Source organism: Anolis sagrei, chromosome 1 (genome assembly GCF_037176765.1).
Source record: "Anolis sagrei isolate rAnoSag1 chromosome 1, rAnoSag1.mat, whole genome shotgun sequence".
Taxonomy (NCBI): domain Eukaryota; kingdom Metazoa; phylum Chordata; class Lepidosauria; order Squamata; family Dactyloidae; genus Anolis; species Anolis sagrei.
The window spans coordinates 48,253,083-48,276,707 of NC_090021.1; the positions used below are offsets into that span (position 1 = coordinate 48,253,083).

Below are 23,625 nucleotides of genomic sequence, written 5' to 3' on the forward strand. Positions count from 1 at the left end.
TGATGGCCTGGATGTGTTTCTAAGCATTCAGAAAGCATTGTGTGAAAGTGCAAAGTGAATTAATCTCTTGGCTGGGTTGTTTTATTTGTTCTGCTTCAACAGATGCTCATCTTACGGAATTAAGCACTTTATTTTTACAGTGGAAATGTTGCTTAGTGAAAAAGCTCTCCTGAGAATGAGAGCAGTTGATGGTGGAATGAATCATCATGGCTTAGAATGATGGCGAATTTGCTGGCTTCTCATAGCTAACAGGGCCTTAGAATGCTCTACTGGTTATATCTTTGTGCCAATTTAGCAGGATTCTGGTTTGAACTGAGGAAGGCAGAACTGCTATAAGACCCCCCCCCCCCCCCCAAATTGGGATTAGAGGTCCACAAGTCTTGTCAATTGCCCATGGTGACTCCTTTCCAGAACTGTAATCCAAAACATGAGTAGGATACTGGTCTGCCCACCTTTATGCTACAGGATGGGCTAAGAAACTTCCCATTATCAGATGTAAATGTTGCCACAGGGGAAAAAAAGGTAAGGCACAGGTCATTGCCTTTTTTACTTTACACCATTTTCTGTCTTCTGTCCCTACTACATGTTGCTGTTTTTGAGGTAAAACTAATCTACATTTAGAAAAAGCTACTGAAAATTGTGGATCTTGACAAGCTGGAACATGTCTGGAGAAGAGTGACCAGAATGATAAAAAGTCTAGAAGCCAAGCCCTGTGAGAAGCAATGAAGCAGCTGGGTGTGTTTAGCATGGAGAAAAGGCTAAGAGGAGACACGATAGCCGTGCTTAAATATTTGAAAGAAAGTCACATTGAGGAAGAGGCAAGCAAGTTTGTTTTCTGCTGCTCTGGAGACCAGGACATGGTGCAATTATTTGCACGAAGAGAGATTCCACCTAAATGTTATGAAGAACGTCCTGAAGGAAAGAGCTGTTTAGCAGTGGAATATACTTTGGAGTGTGTTGGTGTCCTTCTCTGGAGGTTTTTAAGCAGCTTTGATTGTATATTCCTGCATGGCAGGACTGGATAGCCCTTAGGGTCTCTTACAACTCTGTGATTCTATGCAGAGACATGTTACAAGAGAGAAGATGAAAGGTAGCCAGATAGTTAGAATAAAGTTGGAATGGGAGAGCCAAAGAGGAGGAATGTGATACAGCAGTGTAGCTGTTAAAAAAGTATTTCTTCAGTCTGAAAATTGAGGAAGGAACGTGTGGAAACTCCAGGTATAAATATTCCCTAATCAAAGAGATGCTTTGATTAAGGAGTCAGACAAGTGCATGGGGCTCTTGCAGCAAAGACCTGCTTTTGGATGCCAAATTCGACATGGGAAGTTACTATCTAACATGTAGCAGGATTCGTAAAATTTAAGAAGCGGTATGAGTGGTGGCTGGAAGGTGTGCAGGAGAATATGAAGAGCTGCTTAAGGGCTCCCAATGTATTAAAGACACAAAACAGTGCTGCAAGGGATTTTTATATCTGTAGTTTTGTTACAGGTAGAACATCTGGCACCTCAATTATGCTTTGTATGGCATGCCCTACCACAATCAGGATTAAATATTTTCCTTGTGCTAAATAGTAATAATAATGCATGCAATCTTCACAGAGCTGCCACCTTCAGGGATAGTTACTAGAATATAATGCCTTTGAAGCAAAAAAAAAAAAAAGGGGGGGGGTATATGCTGCCTCACGGATCTCAAAAGAGGGGTTTAGTCTGTTCTCCCAAGGCTCTTGCATTCTTATGAACACTGTGCTATAAATTTTGATAACTAACCAAGATGCTGCTTTGGGAAGGTTTAGCAAAATCCACCATGATACAAGTACCAAATGTCTCCATGTGCCTATCCCAGAGGCGGCCTCTTTCTCCTGTGGATCCCTTGTTCCATGGACAGCAAACAGTGAAGAGCAGTTGAGAGGTTGGTGGCTATGCAACTACAGACAGACATCATCATCCGTCTTCCAGAATGCCTCCAGGAAAGTGGGTAGTGTGTGTGGATGGGGGGCCTTAACCTGAGGGAAGATAATTCTGATTCTTGCAATTATAAAAAGACATACAGGCATAATAATAAATTGTTGTGTCCACCTATGTCACTAGCACAATGCCAGTCAACTGGGTCTCTGTGGCATATATCTATCTAAAAGAAAATCCACCACTCTTGACTTCATTGTAAACCACATTCTTTGTTTTAATTCCAGTAAAACAAAACCAAATACAAACAGCCAGAAGTACATGTCCCTGTTCTGAAGACAAAGGGGCAGCAGTGAGGGATGGAGACAAGTCACTGCTCTATTGCTGGGAAGATTATTTGCTGATATTTCCCAGCTATCATGGGAAGTATGCTTGGTGGTCTAGCAGATGTAGGATTCGAAAACCCTCCCAGTGGGTAATGAGGGAGAAATCTAAAACCAGCGGACTGGTCCCTTTCCCCAAAAGCAGCATTTCCTAAACAAGCAGAAAGACAGACTGGAGAGGTGTGGGGCCCCTTGCAACACTGGCTACCACCTACACAGAGAGCAGTGGGAAACTGTACTGAAGAGTGCCATGGGCAGGCACTGCTGGAGCCAGGCTTCCTGAGCAAGGCAAGAATGAAGGGGAAGGAGGGGGCAGCAGGCCAGAGGAAAACCACCACCCTCTTTAATCCACCTCCTCCATGCGTGAAGCGTCCTCGTCACCCTCCAGCGGAGGGATCTCTTCAGAGGCAGCAGCAGCAGCAGTGGGCTCTTCAGCAGCAACTTCATCTTCATCAATCCCTTGGGGGAAAGAATTGCAGAATGGAAGGTCAGTTCTAGGCAAGCCATAATTAAAAAACAGTCTGATGGCAATTACAGCTGAAACTGTATGACTTTAATGGAGGCATCGCTGGTAGACACTTGCAAACCTCTGCTTTCCAAGTAAGATTTCATATGCCTTTAGATAGTTTGAAGCTCTTCAAACACATGTGTTGAATCTGGAAGGACACCCAGCAATAAGGAAAAACCTTGTAAAGCTAGATTGGTCTTAGAAGGGGTGGGCTAGAGGTGAGGAAACTACAGTAAAGTCTTGCTTATCCAACCTTCGCTCATTCAACGTTCTGTACTATTCAACAAAGTCTGTTTCCCGCCCGGATCCACAGCTGTTTCAATACATTGCAATGTTTTGGTGATAAATTTGTAAATACAGTAATTACTACATAATATTACAGTGTATTGAACTGCTTTTTCTGTTGATTTGTTGTAAAACATGATGTTTCGGTACTTAATTTGTAAAATTATAACATAATTTGAAGTTTAATAGGCTTTTCCTTAATCCCTCATTATCCAACATTTTCGCTTATCCAATGTTTTTCCAGCCCATTTATGTTGGATAAGTGAGACTCTACTGTATGACAAATTTGTGATCTGAATCCTCTTACTAAATGCACTACAGCTGGAATCCTGATGGTGCATGACATCAGTGGCACTTTTTATAAGGTGGTGGAAGGATTTGGGCCTGCATTGGCTTCCTAGAAATTTGTGTACTTGCATTGAAGACTGAAATTCTCTCTTGGTATTCTACTTTTGGGTGTTTTGGCTGAGATGCTGTTTGCATCTACCAAAAGTAACTTTCTACTAATGGACTTATGTACAAAAGAGGGTAAGATCTAGGAGAGTGAACATAGCTGGTCAGGTGGAGACACAAGAGAGTGTTCTCCCTTCTTTGGCCATTCAGTGAGGTATTTTGCATATGGGGCATAGTTCATTCTGGCCAGAGGCTACAACTCAGTATTTTGGGCCAGATGGAGAAACTTCAACTCTTTATACATGCAGTATGGTTAAAGACCAAAGATGGGACTAATGTAGCCTTACAGCTTCAGGAAAACTGTTAACTCCCAGCATTCCTATGCTAGCTAGAGCTGCTGGAATTTGTAGTCCAACCACGTTTGAAGCATCACATGATTCAATAATCAGTGAAACAGCCCATGCTATTCTCTCTGTATTCGCCAGCACAGGCTCCATCTTTATGTTATGAGGGACAGTGGGCTTTTGGGGATGTAACATTTCCTACCATAAGTCATTCTGATCTCATTCAAGCCAAATACACTGTTTAACAAAAAGACAAACACAAGAGCCTTGAAAATGAGAAGATGCGGTTCCTCCTCATCTCCCCATAACTCACCTAGCCCCAGTTTGATCATCCTGTAGATGCGGTTGGAGTGAGTCTGTGGATCCTCTAGGGAGAAGCCAGAAGAAAGCAGCGCTGTCTCAAAGAGTAGTACTACCAGGTCCTTGACGGCCTTGTCGTTCTTGTCCACTTCAGCCTTCTGCCGCAGTGTTTCTACAATGGGATGGTCAGGATTGATCTCCAGGTGCTTCTTTGCCATCATGTAACCCATGGTGGAGTTGTCACGCAAGGCCTGGGCCTTCATGATGCGTTCCATGTTGGCTGTCCAGCCATAGGTGCTGGTAACAATGCAGCAGGGGGAAGAGACCAGCCGATTTGAGACTGTGACCTAGGAAAACATTAGAAAAAAGGAGTTTGTGTGTGTCTGGCCACAGGGCATGCTGTCAGCCACTAAATGGACAAACAGAAGACCACAACATCACAAGCTTACCTTCTCAACCTTTTTCTCCAGGATTTCCTTCATGAGTTTGCAAAGATTTTCAAATTTGGCTTTGCTCTCCTCCATTTTCTTCTTCTCGTCCTCATCTTCAGGCAGCTCCAGGCCTTCCTTGGTGACAGACACCAAGCTCTTTCCATCAAATTCCTTCAGTTGTTGAACACTGTACTCATCAATGGGCTCTGTCATGTACACCACCTCGAAACCACGCTTCCTCACGCGCTCCACAAAAGCAGAGTTGGCTACCTGCTCCTTGCTCTCACCTGCAACAGAAAAAATTGGGGAATGGGTAATCGCTAGCTACACATCACATGAGGGATTAACACAGCTCTTACAAGTCTGATTAAAAACCTCTTGAAAAAATCCCCCAAAATCTGCTACTCCAAAATTTGAATTCTGTAGTTGTGCAATTAAAACTGTGGGATTCAATGATCTGTACAATGAATCATGGACATCAAGGGTAATCAAACTGGTACACTTCTTCCAAGAAGTTAAAGCTGTTAAAGAATGCAGCTGCCCAAAACAAGATTACCAGAAAGGTGTGAGGATGGGACAGAAAGGTGTGAGAATGGGACACTTCTCTCTTCAAAAAGAATTCTTAATGTATTCATGAATCTCCAGATCACACCCAATGTTCAGAATTGCCCCACATTTAGGACAAGGCGTGTTAATTACCATAAACAGGAAGATATCCAATTTTGTACATGACACAAATCTTCAAATAAATGACACAAATCCTCCAATAGTTCATGTATGCCCCATCCTACCCAAGATTTTGATGTGACATATATGTAGACTCACAATAGTGACTACTCAAAAAGTCTCTTGCACCCAAGAATCAAAACACAGACCACTGAGTTATAATGCAGTCTAGTAGTCCAGAACAGAACAATTCAAAAAACAATTTCCATTGCCTATTATGGTATAACCCTGCACCTGCTTACTGGAGAATAAGGCCCACTGAACGAGCTGTTACTGCTTTGGAAGAAGAAAATTATTATAAGTCTTTTGGAAAAAAAATATTTTTTTTACGGTGTATCTCTAAATAAAAGCTCACACTTTTATTTAAAAGATCCAGGGTGCTTAGGGGGGAAATGATTTAAGTGTATAGGATCTGTGGGCAGAGTGTAGACCCAGAAACCACACAACACTACACAGAGTGTAAGATTTATGCTGCCTTTTGAGGCTGGAGGCTGTGCCACTTCCTCTCTAGATGTCGAACAAAAATTAAGGCACGTGGCTGCAGTTCCGACCCCGGGGTGGAGCCAGCCATGTTCCAGACTCCTTTAGAAAGACTGAGCAACCCTTCACTGAAAGGCTGCTGCTTCCTCCTTTTCAGGGATGCAATGTGCCCAAGTACAAATATGTGGTGAAAGGAATTGCCACTATGGTCTCCCACACTCCTCTTGGGCATGCCAAACAGCCATATGGGGGCATCCCAGAGGCAAATCCATTCCCCCAGCAATTGCTCTACACAAGGAGGTACTGATTAACTCCTTCTGCAACTTCTCCCAAAGTACATACACTGGCAGACGTGGAGATTTCACCAGCATCAGTGACCAACATTCCAGCCACAGGGTGGTACCAGTATCTCCCTGAAAAACCAGGGAGCCTAGTGTTGGAGCTGCAACAACATCCCACCTCCTAAGCAATCACCATTTCTCTATAAAGTGGAAGCCTTTTTGGTCCCACATGCAGAGTGTGACACACACACAAGTCCCTAACAGCATTCCAGCCTTGCCTGGCTAATGAACTGTCACTCACCTGTGATGTAATAGATGCTTTTTTGGTTGTCCTTCATGCGGGACACGTACTCTGAGAGGGAGTTCATCTCATCTCCTGAGTGAGAAGTGTGGTAGCGCAACAGCTCTGAGAGGCGTTTCCGGTTTGTAGAGTCCTCATGGATCCCCAGCTGAAGGCAAGACATGCATTTATTTTATATGAATCTATCTGAAATTGTACAGTTGTAGTCACATTGGGGGGGGGGGGGGTCTACCTTAGGTGGTTTCAGCCTCTCTGAAATAAAATAACAAATCATGATCTCTGGGTATAATTTTAATTAAAATATGAAAGAGAAAAGTCTTCATGTGAAAACTTCAATTGTACCAAAAATCTTTTTAAAACTTCATTCCCTCCAAATGGAATTATTTTTACAGAGTTTAGAACACACTTAAGCGGCTGAGGGGGAAAGGACCTGAGGCCAGGAATTGTGGGAGTTGAAATCCAAAATACCTGGAGGGTCCAAGTTTGCCCATGCCTGGTTTAGAATGATTAAAATCGTTCTAAAACTATGCATAAGAGAATGGGGTATAACTCACATAGTGATCATGCTCATTTCAATATCAAGTTTGGAAGTTACTTTTGTGGATGAGAATCACCAGAGTGCTTCAGCCAGTATGGTGGCTGGTTGTACTGGGAAGGGCATACTAGGAGGGGTTGTCTAAGTTGTGAAATCTTCTCAAGTTGACATGAAACCATAAATGAGTTCATAACTGGTCAGATACAGGTTTTATTAGCTTGGAAGCCAAGAGGGGTTGAGGCTGCTGAAGAACATTTCTGATAACCTGAAATTATTGCTTACTTTTACACTACTTTTTTCCACAAATACCTTTGTTTTTGTATTAAATAAAAATGGGCCCTCATTGTTTAACCAAACACTACCTGTTAATTCCTACTTTCTGCCTTGTGAGCAGATGCTAACAGTCTATAGGTTTTCAACCCTTTTGAGGCTAGGAACAAAAATTGTGCTGCATCAGTGTCCAACTTGTACCCCAGGACCAGGTGGTGGGGTAGACCAACCTTAAGGTTTTTGGAGAAGGCTTCATAGAACTTCTTGTAGTTCTCTTTGTCTTCTGCCAACTCAGCAAAGAGTTCCAGGCATTTCTTGACAATGTTCTTACGGATCACCTTGAGGATTTTGCTCTGCTGCAGCATCTCACGGGAGATGTTCAGAGGCAGGTCCTCTGAGTCCACCACGCCCCGGATGAAATCTGAAAACAAAAGTCAAAGGCATGAAATAGTGAGCCATCATATTGCTTATTCTTGGCTAATGATATGAGGATGACAGCCTGGCCATTGCATAGGCAGATCATTTAAGGAGGTACTCTCTCCTCTTAAAAGGTCTTTCACATAACTCGGCTTTGCTCAGACACAGTGCTTGACCAGAAAGCAGCCTGCCTCCTCAAAAAAATCACATTGGCTAAGAGCTTGAGGAAGAGACTTGGTTTCCCCCTGGAATAACAGGGAAGTTTGGTTCACCTGGAGCAATTTATTTTGCAGGCATTTTCAATAACAGTGCACCACTGATTTGAACTACGGAAACAAAAGTCAGGTCCATGGTCAGGAGTGCTGGGGGTTACCCCCCCCCCCCCAAAAGGAAAAAGCATTCAAAAATATGTAAAGCAGCAGCAACAACATTAGCAGCAGATTAGAAACTTCTAGTGCTAGGAGTAGAGCAATTGAGCTTCAGCAATACAGGAGCAGAGTCAAGCTTTAAAAAACTTAAGTAAAATAATAACATTACTACATAAGAAAGTTAGCAGGGCCTAGCTATCTAACTCACAGCAGACATCTTGTCGCTCCATGCTTACAGGAGAACAAAAATGGAGGACTCAGGGGCTTGCCATGTGCTCAGAAAAAGAGGTGTGTCCCTGAGGAGTATCAGCCAAACAAGAAAGGTGAGAGGAGAGAACAGAGACAAGCAGACAGAGAGGCCAATGGAGGAAGGGCTTTTCTCTGCCAACTAATTTATTTGCCCATTTAAGTCCTTGCAGAGGGCTATAAGCTTGTTAAGGATGTGGCTCAATTCCAACAAGCAAAAGGTGATGGGAAGATGCTTTCATACAGAAGTGGGTACAAACAATGGATGCACAAGTCAAATCAGATAGCACCATGTTACCGGTGGTTTCCACATTACCTGTGGCAATCTTATTTATTTTCTTGGCTGGAATCCCAACTCTTAAATTACTTTGATCCTATCACAGAAAGATTGGGCCAAAGACTGGGGAAAAGGAAGCTATTATTTTGTATTTTCAGTTTGGTAGGGCAGGAGAAGAAGGGGAACTTACTCAAGTATTCTGGGATGAGTTCGTCGCAGCTGTCCATAATGAAGACACGCCTGACATAGAGCTTGATGTTGTTCTTCTTCTTCTTGTTCTCGAAGAGGTCAAATGGGGCCCGGCGCGGGATGAAGAGTAGAGCGCGGAATTCCAGCTGCCCCTCCACAGAAAAATGCTGTTTGGGAGTAATGGATGCACAAGTCAGTATCTGGGTGAGCACCATTTGGTGAAAACAGGCCTGTCCCTCCCGAGACCTTACCACAAGGAACTTTTCAGCTGGGCTGGAAAAGTTATTTATACTGGAAACCAATATGTTACTCAGTATCTTCATGGACTGCATGCTAGTATACCCTGCAGTATAGTAGAGACATCAGAGCTTCCCTTGTTCTATTAAGATTAGGGGCTCTCTCACACTACATTACAGCACTATGATTGCCCTTTAACTGACATGGTTCCCTCCTATGGAATCCCGGGCTTTGTAGTTTGGTGAGAGTTCTCTGGCTGAGCATTCTAAATATTCCATCCTAAACTGCAAATCCCAGGACTCCACAGGATGAAAGCATAGCAATTAAAGAATTGATGTGCTATAACTGTAGTGTGAAAAGGCCCCAGAGTGGGAAAGCTCTTTCATCCCAAGGGATGAATTCCATTTCAGAGACCACCTTGGGGCTATAACGTAATAGTGGTTGGGGCTGAAGGACAAGACCAGCATAAAACAGGCCACTGGTATACACTGGAGTTTGATTCCAGGACTCCCCATGGATACCAAAATCCACAGATGCTCAAGCCTCATTGATGAAGTACATTGGTATCCCCTTTTATTAACTGGCAAAATCATGGCTTGGGGGATTTTGAGAAGTGAGTTATTTCCAAGTTGTACATGACTAAATCCATGGATTCTCAGGGCAGTGTGTATTTTAGCTTATGGCTTTTAATTTCAGTCACTAGGGAGTGCATCTACACTGTTGATGCCATTTTAACTGCAAGGGGTCAATGCTACGGAATCCCGTGAGTTAGAGTTTGATGAGATACCACAACACTTTGGCAGAGAAGAGTAAAGACTTTGCAGAACTAGGAGGGCTTGATTTGAGTTCCAGTATCTGCAGTTCACTCCCTTTAGTTCTTTGGAGCAGCAGACAGCCTCAGAGGGACCAGAAAAGTTGCATCTGCCCAGTTTCAACCCATCATAAATCAGGGAATTAAGAAAAACTTTCACCCGCATGGAATTGTTCAAGCACAAACCCAGATGGTTGCTTTTAATCCGTATAACCAGAAATTAGCAGAAACAAACAATACTTTGCAGAGTAACTTAAAATAAAAATTATGAACCCCTCCCCATTTTGGGTCTTTGACGTCTGTACAACAGAAGAAATTGAGTAGTCAGTGCATGACAGGAGAAACCAGAGGCCAGTGCACACTACTTTACTCCTATCCATCAGATAACTAACTGGACCAGGTGGAACAACCCTAAAGAAGCCTAGCAAGAGCAGTGCAAAACACATCACATTAGAAAGTTGGCAGTTGGTTCTTTCATGAACAACTATGCAAATTTGGTGGGTCTTTCCCTAATATTGAGGCCTAGACAGACCTGAGAGGTGCAACGTCTTTCTTCCCAGCCTGCTCTGAGCTCTCACCTTGACAGCCAGATGGTCTTCCCAGTCATTTGTGAGGCTCTTGTAAAATTCACCATATTCTTCTTGAGTGATATCATCTGGGTTGCGGGTCCAGATGGGCTTGGTCTTGTTGAGCTCCTCCTGGTCAATGTACTTCTCCTTGATCTTCTTGGTCTTCTTCTTGGCTTTGCCCCCTTCCTCCTCCTCATCTGAGCCTACATCTTCAATCTTGGGTTTCTCTTCTTCCTTGGCTGTCTCTTCTTCTTCCTTTTCTGTCTTTTCCTCCTCTGCCTCGTCATCACTGATTTCTTTCTCACGCTCCTTCTCCACCTGCAGGGGTTAAAAAAGTTTACTAACATTATTCAGTGCTTGTGAATCAGAAAATCCCAGGATAAGCTGCAGTAAGGAGCCTACGGCAACTATAACCATGATATAGAGCTTGAAAAATAGTTTTTTTGGACAATACCCAGAGGTGACCATCTAGCACAATCCTTGACTACACTGGGTAGCCAATTCTGTGAACTATAGTTTCTAAAAGCTTTTCAAAGCTCTTTTCTAAAAAGAAAAGCTAAATTTAAAAATAACAGCAGAGAGAGAACTTTTGGTCAGCAAATTCAGCAGCTCAGCGCTTTAATCTGCTGCACCACCAGGGGCGCCATACACAGCCATTTGGGGCTCAGATTGCCCCTCTTCTTTCCCCAAAAGCAAAAAAGTTTTAAAAATCAGAAATGGAGTTCTTTGGAGCTCAGATCTTTTTTCTCGAAAAGCAAGGCTGTTATTTAAAAAAAAAAAACAAGCAAAAAGTGAGCTTTTTGTTTGAGGCTTGGAGCATCCCTTGCCCTCCTATCTCAGAGGTAAGGCAGAATTTTAAGGAAAAACAGAGGAACTAGAGAATCGAATAATAGTCGCATCCCCTTTTTCTGACCAAAAAGGGAAAAAATGAACTATTATGCGATGAAATACAGTATTTACATGTAGTTACATTACTAAGAAGGTGAGATCAAAATGAAATGAATACAAACACTGAAATTGTTACAGTGGTCATAAATCTAAGAGCTAGGGTCTTTTCTGCACAAAGATAGCACAATGATCGTTTTAACTGCCATGGTTCCATCCTATGCAATATTGAGATTTGGGATTTAGGCAAGGTAGCTGTTGAGATTACTTCCATCTACTTACATAGAGAGTGATGGGGTAGCCGATGAACTGAGAGTGCTTCTTCACCACTTCTTTAATCCGGCGTTCCTCTAGATACTCCGTCTGGTCCTCCTTCAGATACAAGATTACTTTGGTGCCACGGCCAATGGGCTCGCCTAAAACCCAGAACAAGAAACAGTGTAACCACGGACTGAAAATTAGAGCCTGCTAAAAAAAATGAAGAGACAGAAAAGCACGGTGAAAATTCCTGACTAGAAAAATCCTGGAGTGATGAAGATCTTTGCAGCTTTAGATTTATCATGCTCAAAATTTCTGGCATTTTCTGCACAAGGTCATCCAATCTAACCCCCAGAAAATTCCTATGGCATTTTCTCTGTGGAAAATATTTCAACACAGCAGTTAATACTGTAATGGGGATGTATTCTGCAGAACAGTCGCACATGGTTGATTTACATAGAGAACATTTTTTCCAGCAAAAAAACCCAAACAAAACAAAACATAATTTTCTGTTCAAAATGTAATATTTATACACGGAAATATTTATTTTCCATGTAGGAATGTAATTTTCAGTGCAAAACAATCTAGATTTTGTGCAGGATAAAAACTGAATTGTGAATAGTTCTCTAAATCTGCATGGTTTTCAAAGACTTTCACAAAGTGAGAACTGCTTGCTGCTTCAAAAAGAAATTTAGTGTAGAATAATTTCAAAACAATTAAATGGAGCAATATTAAAAATGACAGAGAGAGTGTTCCTCAAATCAGAATTTCCAAAAGATATACCAGAGAACATCAGGTCACTATCAAGATTGGACAAAGTAGTGTGAAATCTTGATCACCCAGCTTTTGTTTTATAAAGGAGACGCTTCCTTTTCTGCCCAATATTCTAGCTAAAATGACTAAATCCTGCTGCATCTAATGGAATCAGGTAATGGCAAGTTACTTGCATCCCATTGCATTCCCAAGTACGTAATAATAGAAATGATGGAAAGATATGAGCCAATAGCTATTGTTGGTGGGAGATGAAAACAGCCACCAAGAAAATGGAGAAAAGGGGGACAAAATGGGGTAGTGGGAGAAGGAGACAAGATTCAAATAATTAATTGTTCATGGAAGCATATTTAAGTCATTAGATTGGGAAAGACAGATATTCTTTCCCAATCAAAAATTGGGAAATACTAGTTGTGATAGTCTTCCCTCCCAACTGTCATCAAAAAATCAGCCATTTCAGCAAGTGGAGCCATTTTGTCTGCTCTGCAGAGAGATTAGCCCAGTTGCTCTCCCCTTCTCTTTGAACTTTCCGGCTGCTCATTATTTATTCATTCCTAGAATTAGAAATTGGTATATGACTGTGCTTTCTGTATTCTTCTATCCCCATTCTTTTTTGTGTTATGACTTAAGATTGCAAACCTGCAAGGTTAAACCCTTTCTATCCACTGAATGTACGAGGCTCTCAGAAGGTTTCTGGATGAAGAAGAGGGTTAAAATTTGTGTGCCTTCATCTTACCTCGCGATTTACAGCAACCACATTAATTCCACAATATTCTCTTAGGCAAGGAATATTCAAAGATGCCTCTGCCAGTTCTTTCCTTTGAAATATAGCTTACATCACCTGGTATTTGTCTTGGTTTCCCATCCAATATTAACCAGTGCTGACCCTGCCTGGCTTCAAAATTCAGACAGAATCTGGCGCTTTTAAGGTATTTAGGCCCCAATGCAAAATACTTGAAATAAAGACATATTTTGTTTTGGAAGAGCCTTCAATGTTCACACAAACAAGAAAGTAACCTTTAATCTGAATTCAGATTTTGTTTTTGTTTGGAATCAATAACATCATTTTGCACTTCAATATGCCTCACAGACAAATTCCAACGTGAAGAACCTGCATGTGCTGCAATCAGTAATGTTACATCAACCTATTCAACAGACATTGGTACAATTTGAAAGATATCTAGAAGAGAGACTGATTCTGCATGAAACTGCCCTGTTCCTCCACCATTTCTGCCTTGAGAAAGTAACTGTACACTTTTGACCACAACCTTTGATAATAACAATCCCAGGGACTGTAACTGTACACTTTTGACCACAACCTTTGATAATAACAATCCCAGGGACTGTGAAGCATGATAAACAGAGCTGGAACTATGAATGATCGCCTACCATGATCAGTTCGAACAGTGAAGGAGCCCCCCGCTGATGATTCCCAGGCATACTGTTCGTCGTCATTGTGCTTGGTGATGACCACAACCTTCTCAGCCACAAGGTATGCAGAGTAAAAGCCCACACCGAACTGCCCAATCATGGAGATATCTGCACCAGCCTGAAGAAGTAATGAAAGGTGGAAGTATGTCAAAAAGAGAAGAGCCTGAATATACTCACACATGCACAGAGTACAAGCCTGTTTCAAATACTCAGAAAAGCATGCTGCAGCGAAAAGCAGCAGTCATGGAATAAATCAGACTCAATTTGAATGTAGCTTTATAATTAAGTTACTAAATAAGCAAGACTAGGACAAGATACTGACATGCAGGTTTTGCAGCCAAGGTCCTACGATCTGTAAATCACATTCACATTGAACTAATGATTCAGAGACTCCATTCTGATTATTTTTAAAGTAAGTTTCCAGCCCATAAAATGGGTGGTAACTCATGGGAAGCCCCCAGCTTTCTGGGGCTGAGGATTTTAAAAAAGCAAAGCATAAAATCTGAAGTCCACTTCCTGGTTTAATATTAGCAGGATTGCAGTCTGTAATATGCAACATCCACAGGAGGAGGAGGGTGTTCAAGAAGGAAAGATATGTAGGGGAAGTGTCCACAATAGCTTTGAAGGCTGCACAAAGCCCACACACATTGTCCACATGTCCTGAGACAATTCCTGATAGAATTTCAAAAGGGAATGAGAGCTAAGCGCAGTGACTCCAAAGTTAAAGTTACATGACAGGCTGGATAGCTTTCTGCTCCCTCATGCCTTTGGCATGGGCATGTGTTTATTTGTGTACATTAGGAGGTGGGAAAAGCACAGGCTGCATGAAACCCCCAGAATACTTCATTTAATCCTCCTCAATTTTTTCTGTTCCCAGATGACTCCAAGAAATTGGAGACAATTTTTCTCAAGACAGTGATTCAGAAGTGGTTCAGTGCCAGAAATGTGGCAAAATTGCTTCCCGTGCCCCTTAAGGGACGTAACCACCAGGGTAAAATTCATCAAGTTCCCACAGGGACCAGTATGACCCCGGCAGTTGCCAACCTCTGGTATAAACAAACTTTACCAATCAGATTTCCCTGCCAAAGAAGCTGAACTTAATCATGAGATTTCTGCAAGCCATTCCAACAGCACTACTTTTATGAAAGAAATGTGACGCTCAAGTCACCAGGTTAAAGGTGAAATATTAGATCCCATTTCTCCTTCCATTCCCTGCCTCTTTTCCACCACTTAAGCCTCCACTTTCATGCTGCTTATTATCCCTCTTTTTAACTTTAGTACTAAGCCATGCCCCTGGCCATCGTTATTTACTTTAACACTGAAACATCAATCCACCTTTGCTTGAAAATGCTAGAGGGAGATTTATTTTTAGATGCCCCCAGTAATTACATATTTAGTACTAGTAGTGGCCTATACTCTCTAATATCGTAAAGTCAGATAACGCCCATTCTCGTTAGACTTCTGCATTTTAATGAAATCCAAATGCTGTTAGACAGCCATATACCCACCTGCAAAGCTTCCATGAATGCCTTGGTGCCAGACTTAGCAATGGTGCCCAAGTTGTTGATAAGGTCTGCCTTAGTCATCCCAATGCCAGTGTCCAGCAATGTGAGGGTACGGTCATGTGAATTGGGAATTATGTCTATCTTCAGTTCCTTGCCACTTTCCAGCTTAGATGGATCAGTCAAACTCTCATAGCGGATCTTGTCCAGAGCCTAAAAGAGCACAAAAGACAGGTAAGTATGGAGCTTTTCCAGCCAAACTTCCCTCGTCAGGATTCTGAACCCATATTATGAACTGGTTACCTGAATGGCACATACCACATTCTTATTTTAAATAATTGCCATAGTAAATGATATTAACCTGTAATGGCAGCTACAATTAACATTGTGTTTTTAAATCACATGGAGCATTTAACTATTTCACACTGCAATGAGAAATCAGATACTGAGGTCTACGGGCCAGGAAATGAATGACATAAACAAAGAACTAGCTCCCAGCTACAGGAAACATTATTCTTTATGTACAACTAAGAGCATCCCACACCAGCCACCTATGCTTCCTTCCCCAACCCTTCCTTCCAAAACTTCCTTTCCCAACCCTCCCCAGACAAGCTGGACTATAATTCCCAAAATCCATTGCCAGCAAGGTCATTATTTCCCAGCTCCAGGATCATAATCTGCAGCAAATAACTGAGTGGACACCAAATTGCAAAAGGTGTAGTACTGCTATACTTTAAAATCATGAAAACACTATCTATTCAGTCTTCAAAAATTACACGTATTTTACTTGGTATGAAAAAAAAAGAATATGGTACATTACTTTCTTCTTCTGATAATATGCCATGCTGCCCCATAACTTTGATATCAGAGTATGCTCATGCAAAGTTCTGGGTATTTAGTTGGCTCTAAGTAGACAAAAACTACACAAATACAGGGTTTGGATTGCTGGCTACTTTGTGTTTTTTGGGGTAAGGATAGACCAGAACAAAGCAAAAAAAAAAAAAAGGTTTAAAAGTTAGAGAAGTGAGACAAACTGCACCTAGTACAGGCTCCAACATGATGTAAATTACGCAGCCTTCTGAATGCTGTCTGACCACAACATCCAACATTAATTCACCACTGGTTACACTGGCTTGGACTGCTGGGTACTGTGGTCCATCAACATCTGCAGTCTAATGGAATGGTTCCCACCTCCATTTTAATTATCCATTACTAGTACCATAGATCAGGGCCTCTTAAAAGTTTTATGTGACCCCAGATATGCAAAATTGCCTTAAAATTAAACATTTATAAATCAGCATCTGCAAAGCTAGCTGAAAAGGTGGATTTTCCTAATTGTGTTAATTTATAACATTCAGAAACCTTCAAATTCTGCCAACGCTGAGCTCAGGTGACCCCATCTATGGTCGGGACCTAGAGTTTAAGGAGCACAATGGGCAGCTGCTTCCAAGTATGCTTGTAATATGATAAAGGCTTAAACTGTAGGTTAAGTTTTTGTGGACAGCTGAATCAACTGCTATGTACATTACATACTATAAAGAAACCTGAGTTATATCAGTAACGTATATTGTGCGTTAAAGTCAATCCACCCGAAGTGTTATTTGTCCCACTTGTCCTCCCTGCTTCCAGCCCTGTGGGTCACTATACTCACATCAGAGGCATTGGAAATTATCTCCCGCATAAATATTTCTTTGTTGGAGTAGAAGGTATTGATAATCAATGACATAAGCTGAGCAATTTCTGCCTGGAAGGCAAAGGTTTCCACCTCTGCCTCCTCTTCCCCATGGTGGATTTCTTCAGGCATCTGGAAAGCAACACAATATATTAACACACTCCTAACTGTATAGGATCAGCACAATGTAGAATTCATGCAGTTTGACACCACTTTAATTGCTCAATGCTGTGGAATCATGGAATTTGTAGTTTGGTGAGGCCCCAGCAATCTTCGGTAGAAAAGGCTAAAGACCCTGTAAAACTCCAACACCATGATTCCATAGCATTGAACAGTGGTGTCAAAATGCAATAATTCAGTAGATCAGGCCTGGGCAAACTAAGGTGGTGGTGGGGGGGGGGGGGGTGGCATGTGGCCCTGTGGGTACTTACCTCAGGCTCTCCTCATTTTCCCTTTTCTCTAGGCAGAAGGACATGGCGGCCTGCTGTATCCTTATGCCAAAAAGATGGAGGAGGAAGGCACATAGCAGTTGAGCACCCTCTGGAGCACTCTCAGCCACCGTGTCTCGCTCTCCTCCTGGAATAATGACGGTGCGAGCGGCCCCATCCTTATGCCAGGAGGACGGCTTGAAAAAGGCATGCGGTGGCTGAGAACCCTCCAGAGCATCCTCAACCGTTGCCTGTCTTGACCTCCTTCTGGAATAAGGCCAAGAGGACAGCCCAAGGATCGGAGGATGGGGAAAAGGACCTGAGGATGACCCAGGCCCCGCCCTGCCCTCTCCCAGACCTCCACACCCCAGGCCCTCCACAACCAGCGTGTGCCTGCCCCCCCCCCCCTTCTGGCTGGGCTCGTAATGCAACCCCAAGACAAAAAAGTTTGCCTATGCCTGCTGTAGATGAACCCAATAACCGCTTAGTGAATATTAGCCAAGATCCAATATCATTTCAGTGAAACATAAAAGCGAAGTGTTTCCAAAAGGTAAGAAATTCCCCAAAAATTGAAAAATGGGTTATACCCTTGGCTAGAAAAGTATTATGCACAGATCAAAACTATTACAACGTACCAAATCACATCAGTACAGGATTTGAAAAACTGCATTTTATAGCAAAAGAATACACATCTTCAGAATGCTTTTTAATTTGAAAGAGCTAGCTTATAGAATACGTATTAATGTTTATACTGGAAGGTATGTACAACTCATTCATTTCTTTTTCGATTCCTGTAAAATGTATTCAGATGGATTTGGACGTAGTGATTCTAGGATAATATTACAGTTTTTACACTCAATACAATCACAGCATAATTTATTGGAAATTGTGATTGCCCATCTCACAATACCCTGAAAGATCATGCTACTGTCTCTGCAATGTGAGTGGAATTTATACCTGTACAAAGTATCAACAGAATTCTGGTCCGCTGTACTATACAACATGACTATGTATCATAATAATGCCTTGATGCTGTGAAAGAGCAGGCTGCTAGATGTCACCTAGCAACATCCTGCATTTGGACACCACCTGTGGCCCTGTTGAGTGGGACCTACATGCCATCATGCATGAGGACAGGCAACAAAATCCTTTTCCTCCACTACCCATAGCATAGAAAGCAAGTGGGCTTGAAATTTGTCCTCCTTTAGCCAGCACCGTGACAGTGAAGGATTATTTACAAAGCTGATCTAGAAAGATCACTAAATAAGCTCTGTGTGAACTGCTATCCTGTTGCTATGCTACATAGACAAACTTGGTACATCAGCCCTCCACATTTGAGGGCTTAATTAATATGGCTTCTGTAGGAAACACAAGGTCCTCCAGTGCAACTGTGGACCGACCAGTTGTTGTTCTGGAGGAACTAGAGATTTCTAAACAGAACATGTCTCTAGAGAGATCTCTGTCCTCCCACACAACTCTATTACCAGTTTCCAGTGGATGTTGACTATATAGAACTAAAAGACAGATGCCTAGAACTGTTCTCTTGGCATTTTATAAAAAGTGTTTTTTTTTTTCATTTTGTGGGGGTCCTATGCTCATAATGCCAGAAAATATGGAGGGTTGATTATATTGCTAAGCTGATACAATGTAGATCGAGTTCAGGTGGTGAGATCTTGGCAGTCTTGTTCTTGAGTCCTTATTTGGAAAGAGGTGGGATCAAAACTAAAATGAAGTAAAGAAAATTGTTGGGATTTCTCTGAATTGAAACTTTTTTGTTTCAACCTGTCAGTATCAGATTTTCACTTTTCCCTTCTTCCAATGTAGGGTTTATGGCTTTTTCTAAAATATGCATTCGCCCCATTGAATAAACCTATTTTGAGTTGCATCCCATAGACTCTTTAAGGTTTGTAGTTTGGAGAGGTATGGCATTAGTTTTCAAACTTTTGGCCCTCCAATTGGTTAAAAAAAATTTCTTTTTGCATATTTGCATGTATATAATGAGGAATCTCAAAGATAGGACCCAACCCTAAACATGAAACTCATTTGTTTTTCATATGTACCTTTATATGCAGTTTAATTTTACACAGTATTTGAAAAATAATTTTGTGCATGAAACAAAGTTTATATGCATAAACTGAAGGCAGTTTCATACACAATATTTTAAAAATAAATTTGTGCATGAAAGGAGGTTTGTGTACACTGAACCAACAGAAAACAGAAATGTCACTACCTCAGCCACACATTTCAGTACCACCAACAGAAAAAAGCACCCATGAGTCTAAGGCACAAGCCATTATTAAAAGATGTTTATGAGGGGAAAACTGCATCATAGAATTGAATAAATGTGTGTGTGTGTGTAAATAGATGTCTGAAACTCCAGGTTTTCTCAAGTTTACCATTTGTAATGCTATTTTCTCTTCTATGTTATGCACAAGTGTGTGTGTGTGTGTGTGCATATTCTTTTTTTAAGTATAGTTTTAGTAAAGATCTTTAATTTTTACATGTATGTGTGTATCTACAAAAACCTGTGCATGTATACACATTGTAGATGCGAGGAATCCCTCCCCTGTAGTCTCAAATAGAAAAGGTTTGTGAATGTACACCTTTTCTACTGGAAACTAAAGCACGCATGAGCAAACTTCGTCCCTCCAGGTGTTTTGAACTACCAAGTCCCACAATTCTTAACAGCCAGTTTGCCCAAGCTAGGAATTCCTCATGTCCACAATTAGTAACAATTAGTAGTAAAACTATTTTCTCTTCTTTTTTAACTATATACATTTGTATGCATATCTATCTATCCATCAATAACTGCATATGTATGTATGTGTGTGTGTGTGTGTGTGAGAGAGAGAGAGAGAGAGAGAGACAGAGAAACTTTATTTTTGAAACCCAAAGCTAGGAATTCATCATGTGTGTGACGAGCAATATTTTCTCTTTGGCTACGTATGCATCTCTTACATATATGTGCGTGCACACAATTGTGGCAGTACTTTCGTTTAGGTTCTCTCTCTCCTATGAGCTATATCTGTATATATGCATGTGGGTAGGCACGCACTCTCTCTCCCTCTACATATATATATATGTACACACATGTGCTCTATTTCTGTGGGTAGGCACGTGCTTTTGCTTTCACTCTCCACATATACATATATTAGCCACCCCCTGCCATGCGTTGCTGTGGCCCAGTCTGTGTATATGTGTTTTGTGTATGTGTATATATGTGTGTTTGCATATGTATATATATGGTTTTGCACATGTATTGTAATGTATTTTTTATTTTTACTTTTTAAGTCTCTTCTGCTGTGTTTTTCAGTGTATTTATGAGTGACGGTCACTTGTTGGCCTGATATGTGTATTGTGTCCAAATTTGGTGTCAATTCGTCCAGTGGCTTTTGAGTTATGTTAATCCCACAAACGAACATTACATTTTTATTTATATAGATCCTAGCCGTCCCCTGCCACACGTTGCTATGGCCCATTCTGTATATATATGCTTTGTGTGTATATATATTTGTGTATATGTGTGTGTGTTTGCGTCTATATATATGTTTTTGCTCATATGCTGTAATGTATTTTTTAATATTTTTTTTTGGCTTTTGAAGTCCCTTCCGTTGTGTTTTTCAGTGTTTTTATGAGTGATGGTCACTCGTTGGCCTGATACGTGTATTGTGTCCAAATTTGGTGTCAATTCGTCCAGTGGTTTTCGAGTTCTGTTAATTCCACAAACGAACATTACATTATTATTTATATGGAAGATAGATGCGTACACACATGTGCGCCATGTATCTCTGCTTGCCTATTCCACAAAGAGGCGCGTTGTCGCAATCCAGGCCTGGCAGCAGGGAGGAGGCGGCCATGCCCACGCGTTTCCCTCCCTCCCTTTCCACGCGAGGGAGCTCCCTCGCTCCCCCCTCCCCAATCCGCCATTGTCGCAAAGGCCTCCCTCGCCTCCTTTCCCTGCCTTGTTGTATTCTGGGGGCGACCTGCTTGCTTTCCGTCTTTCTCTAAGCCTTTCTTTCCCTCTTTGCTTTCCTTCCCTGAGGGCGGCTCAGGAGGTGAGGCACGGCGAGGCCGAGGCCTAGCTCCAAAGGCTCCCTCAGGGACGGATTCCTTTCTTCTGAGGGCGCCTCCTGACCGGGAGCGGGACTCATTTTTCCCCCTCCCTCCACTCTCAGAGCCGGGGGCGATTCCACTCCGCTCCTCCATCTTCCTCCGAGGGGGAGAAAAGGACCGACCTTGATGGCGGGCGGGCAGACGGGCGGGAGGCGAGCCTTGAGCGCGGGGCGGCCTTCGGAGCAAGAGAGCCGGGAGAGGAGGCGGGAGCGCGCGGGCCCCCCTTTTATATCCGCCCGGCCCGGCCTCGCGCCGCTCGCCCCTCGGCTCCTTCCGCCTTAAAGGGGCCGCATCCCTTTGGAGGAGGGGAAAGAGTGCCTCTGTACACTGTGGAATGGAGCACTTTTATAGAGCACGGAACTATGGCAGCTGAAGCGGGGTCGACCAGGCCTGGCCAAACTTGGGCCCTCCAGGTGTTTTGGACTCCAACTCCCACCATTCCTAACTGCCTCAGGCCCCTTCCTTTTCCCCTTCAGCCACTAAACAGATGTTGACCATTTCCACTACCTTGGCAGCCACCTCTCCACCAAAGTCAACATCGACACCGAAATACAACACCGCCTGAGCTCCGCGAGTGCAGCATTTTCCCGAATGAAGCAGAGAGTGTTTGAGGACCGAGACATCCGTAGGGATACCAAGGTGCTTGTCTACAAAGCTATTGTCCTCCCAACCCTGCTATATGCCTGTGAAACATGGACTGTCTACAGACGTCACATGCAACTCCTGGAACGATTCCATTAGCGCTGCCTCCGGAAAATCCTGCAAATCTCCTGGGAAGACAAGCGGACAAACGCCAGCGTGCTGGAAGAAGCAAAGACCACCAGCATTGAAGCGATGGTCCTCCAACAGCAACTCCGCTGGGCCAGCCATGTTGTCCAGATGCCTGACTACCTTCTCCCAAAGCAGTTGCTCGACTCTGAACTTAAGAACGGAAAACGGAATGTTGGTGGACAGGAAAAGAGATTTAAAGATGGCCTCAAAGCCAACCTTAAAATCTCTGGCATAGACACTGAGAACTGGGAAGCCCTGGCCCTTGAGCGCTCCAGCTGGAGGTCAGCTGTGACCAGCAGTGCTGTAGAATTCGAGGAGGCATGAGTGGAGGGCGAAAGAGAGAAACGTGCCAGGAGGAAGGCGCATCAAGCCAACCCCGACTGGGACCGCCTTCCACCTGGAAACCAATGCCCTCACTGTGGGAGAAGATGCGGATCAAGAATAGGGCTCCACAGCCACCTACGAACCCACAAGGAAACGCATAATGGAAGACCATCTTACTCGTCCAACGAGGGATCGCCTAAGAAGAATACTAAACAGATCATAAAGCATTGTCCATAGAAATTCTGAAGACTATTTTGTGCAGAAATGGAAGGTAGCAGTCAGGTACATAATATGGCCTGCACTATATACCAGCCTGAGGAATGCAAGGCTGGGATGAAATTGCTGGAAGAAACATTAACATCCTTAGATATGCAGATGATACCACTTTGATGGCCGAAAGTGAGGGGGTGCAGAGGAGCCTTCTAATCAAGGTGAAAGAAGAAAGCGCAAAAGCTGGGTTGCAGTTAAACATCAAAAAAACCAAGATTGTGGCAACAAGAATGATTGACAACTGGGAAATAGAGGGAGAAAACGTGGAGGCCGTGACAGACTTTGTATTTCTAGGTGCAAAGATTACTGCAGATGCAGACTGCGGCCAGGAAATCAGAAGACGCTTACTTCTTGGGAGGAGAGCAATGTCCAATCTCGATACAATAGTGAAGAGTATAGACATCACACTGGCAACAAAGATCCACATAGTTAAAGCAATGGTATTCCCCATAGTCACCTATGGATGTGAGAGCGGGACCATAGAGAAGGCTAAGTGAAGGAAGAAAATTAACTTGAAATGTTGCAGTCTCGTGTAATATTGAGTGTTGCTTCTGTAAAGGATTGTTCCCTTGTTCCCCGTAGTAACCTATAGATGTGAGGGCTGGACCATAAGGAAGGCTGAGTGAAGGAAGACAGGTGCTTTTGAACTGTGGTGTTGGAGGAAAATTCTGAGAGTGTCTTGGACTGCGAGAAGATCCAACCAGTCCATACTCCAGGAAATAAAGCCCGACTGCTCATTGGAGGGAAGGATATTAGAGGCAAAGATTAAGTATTTTGGCCATATCATGAGAAGACAGGAAAGCTTGGAGAAGACAATGATGCTGGGGAAAATGGAAGGAAAAAGGGCAGACCAAGGGCAAGATGGATGGATGGCATCGTTCCATCCATCTGAGGACAGGGAGTCTGGCGTGGGCTGGCCCATGAGGTTACAAAGTCAGCTGCGACTGA

At 42.7% G+C, this 23,625-nt stretch overlaps 1 protein-coding gene across 1 annotated transcript; it reads right to left on the reverse strand.

The window, feature by feature from the left end:
- Nucleotides 1-2,153: 2,153 nt before the first annotated feature.
- HSP90AB1 (heat shock protein 90 alpha family class B member 1) lies at nt 2,154-21,537 on the reverse strand. The gene is made up of 12 exons (XM_060754062.2): nt 21,435-21,537; nt 16,751-16,903; nt 15,106-15,312; nt 13,556-13,715; nt 11,420-11,553; nt 10,262-10,570; nt 8,637-8,802; nt 7,369-7,559; nt 6,334-6,481; nt 4,564-4,832; nt 4,128-4,461; nt 2,154-2,743 (listed from the first exon to the last, which is right to left on the reverse strand). The coding sequence occupies exons 2-12, from the start codon at nt 16,901-16,903 to the stop codon at nt 2,628-2,630; spliced, it is 2,187 nt and encodes a 728-aa protein (XP_060610045.2). The 5' UTR covers nt 21,435-21,537; the 3' UTR covers nt 2,154-2,627.
- Nucleotides 21,538-23,625: the final 2,088 nt, after the last annotated feature.

Excerpts from the sequence above, each read along its gene's own strand:
- HSP90AB1 (XM_060754062.2), bottom strand. The coding sequence starts at position 16,903 with ATGCCTGAAGAAATCCACCATGGGGAAGAGGAGGCAGAGGTGGAAACC. Across the intron at positions 8,803-10,261 it reads AAGACCATCTGGCTGTCAAG|CATTTTTCTGTGGAGGGGCA; the intron begins GTGAGAGCTCAG and ends ACTCCCAAACAG. Across the intron at positions 2,744-4,127 it reads GATGATCAAACTGGGGCTAG|GGATTGATGAAGATGAAGTT; the intron begins GTGAGTTATGGG and ends CTTTCCCCCAAG.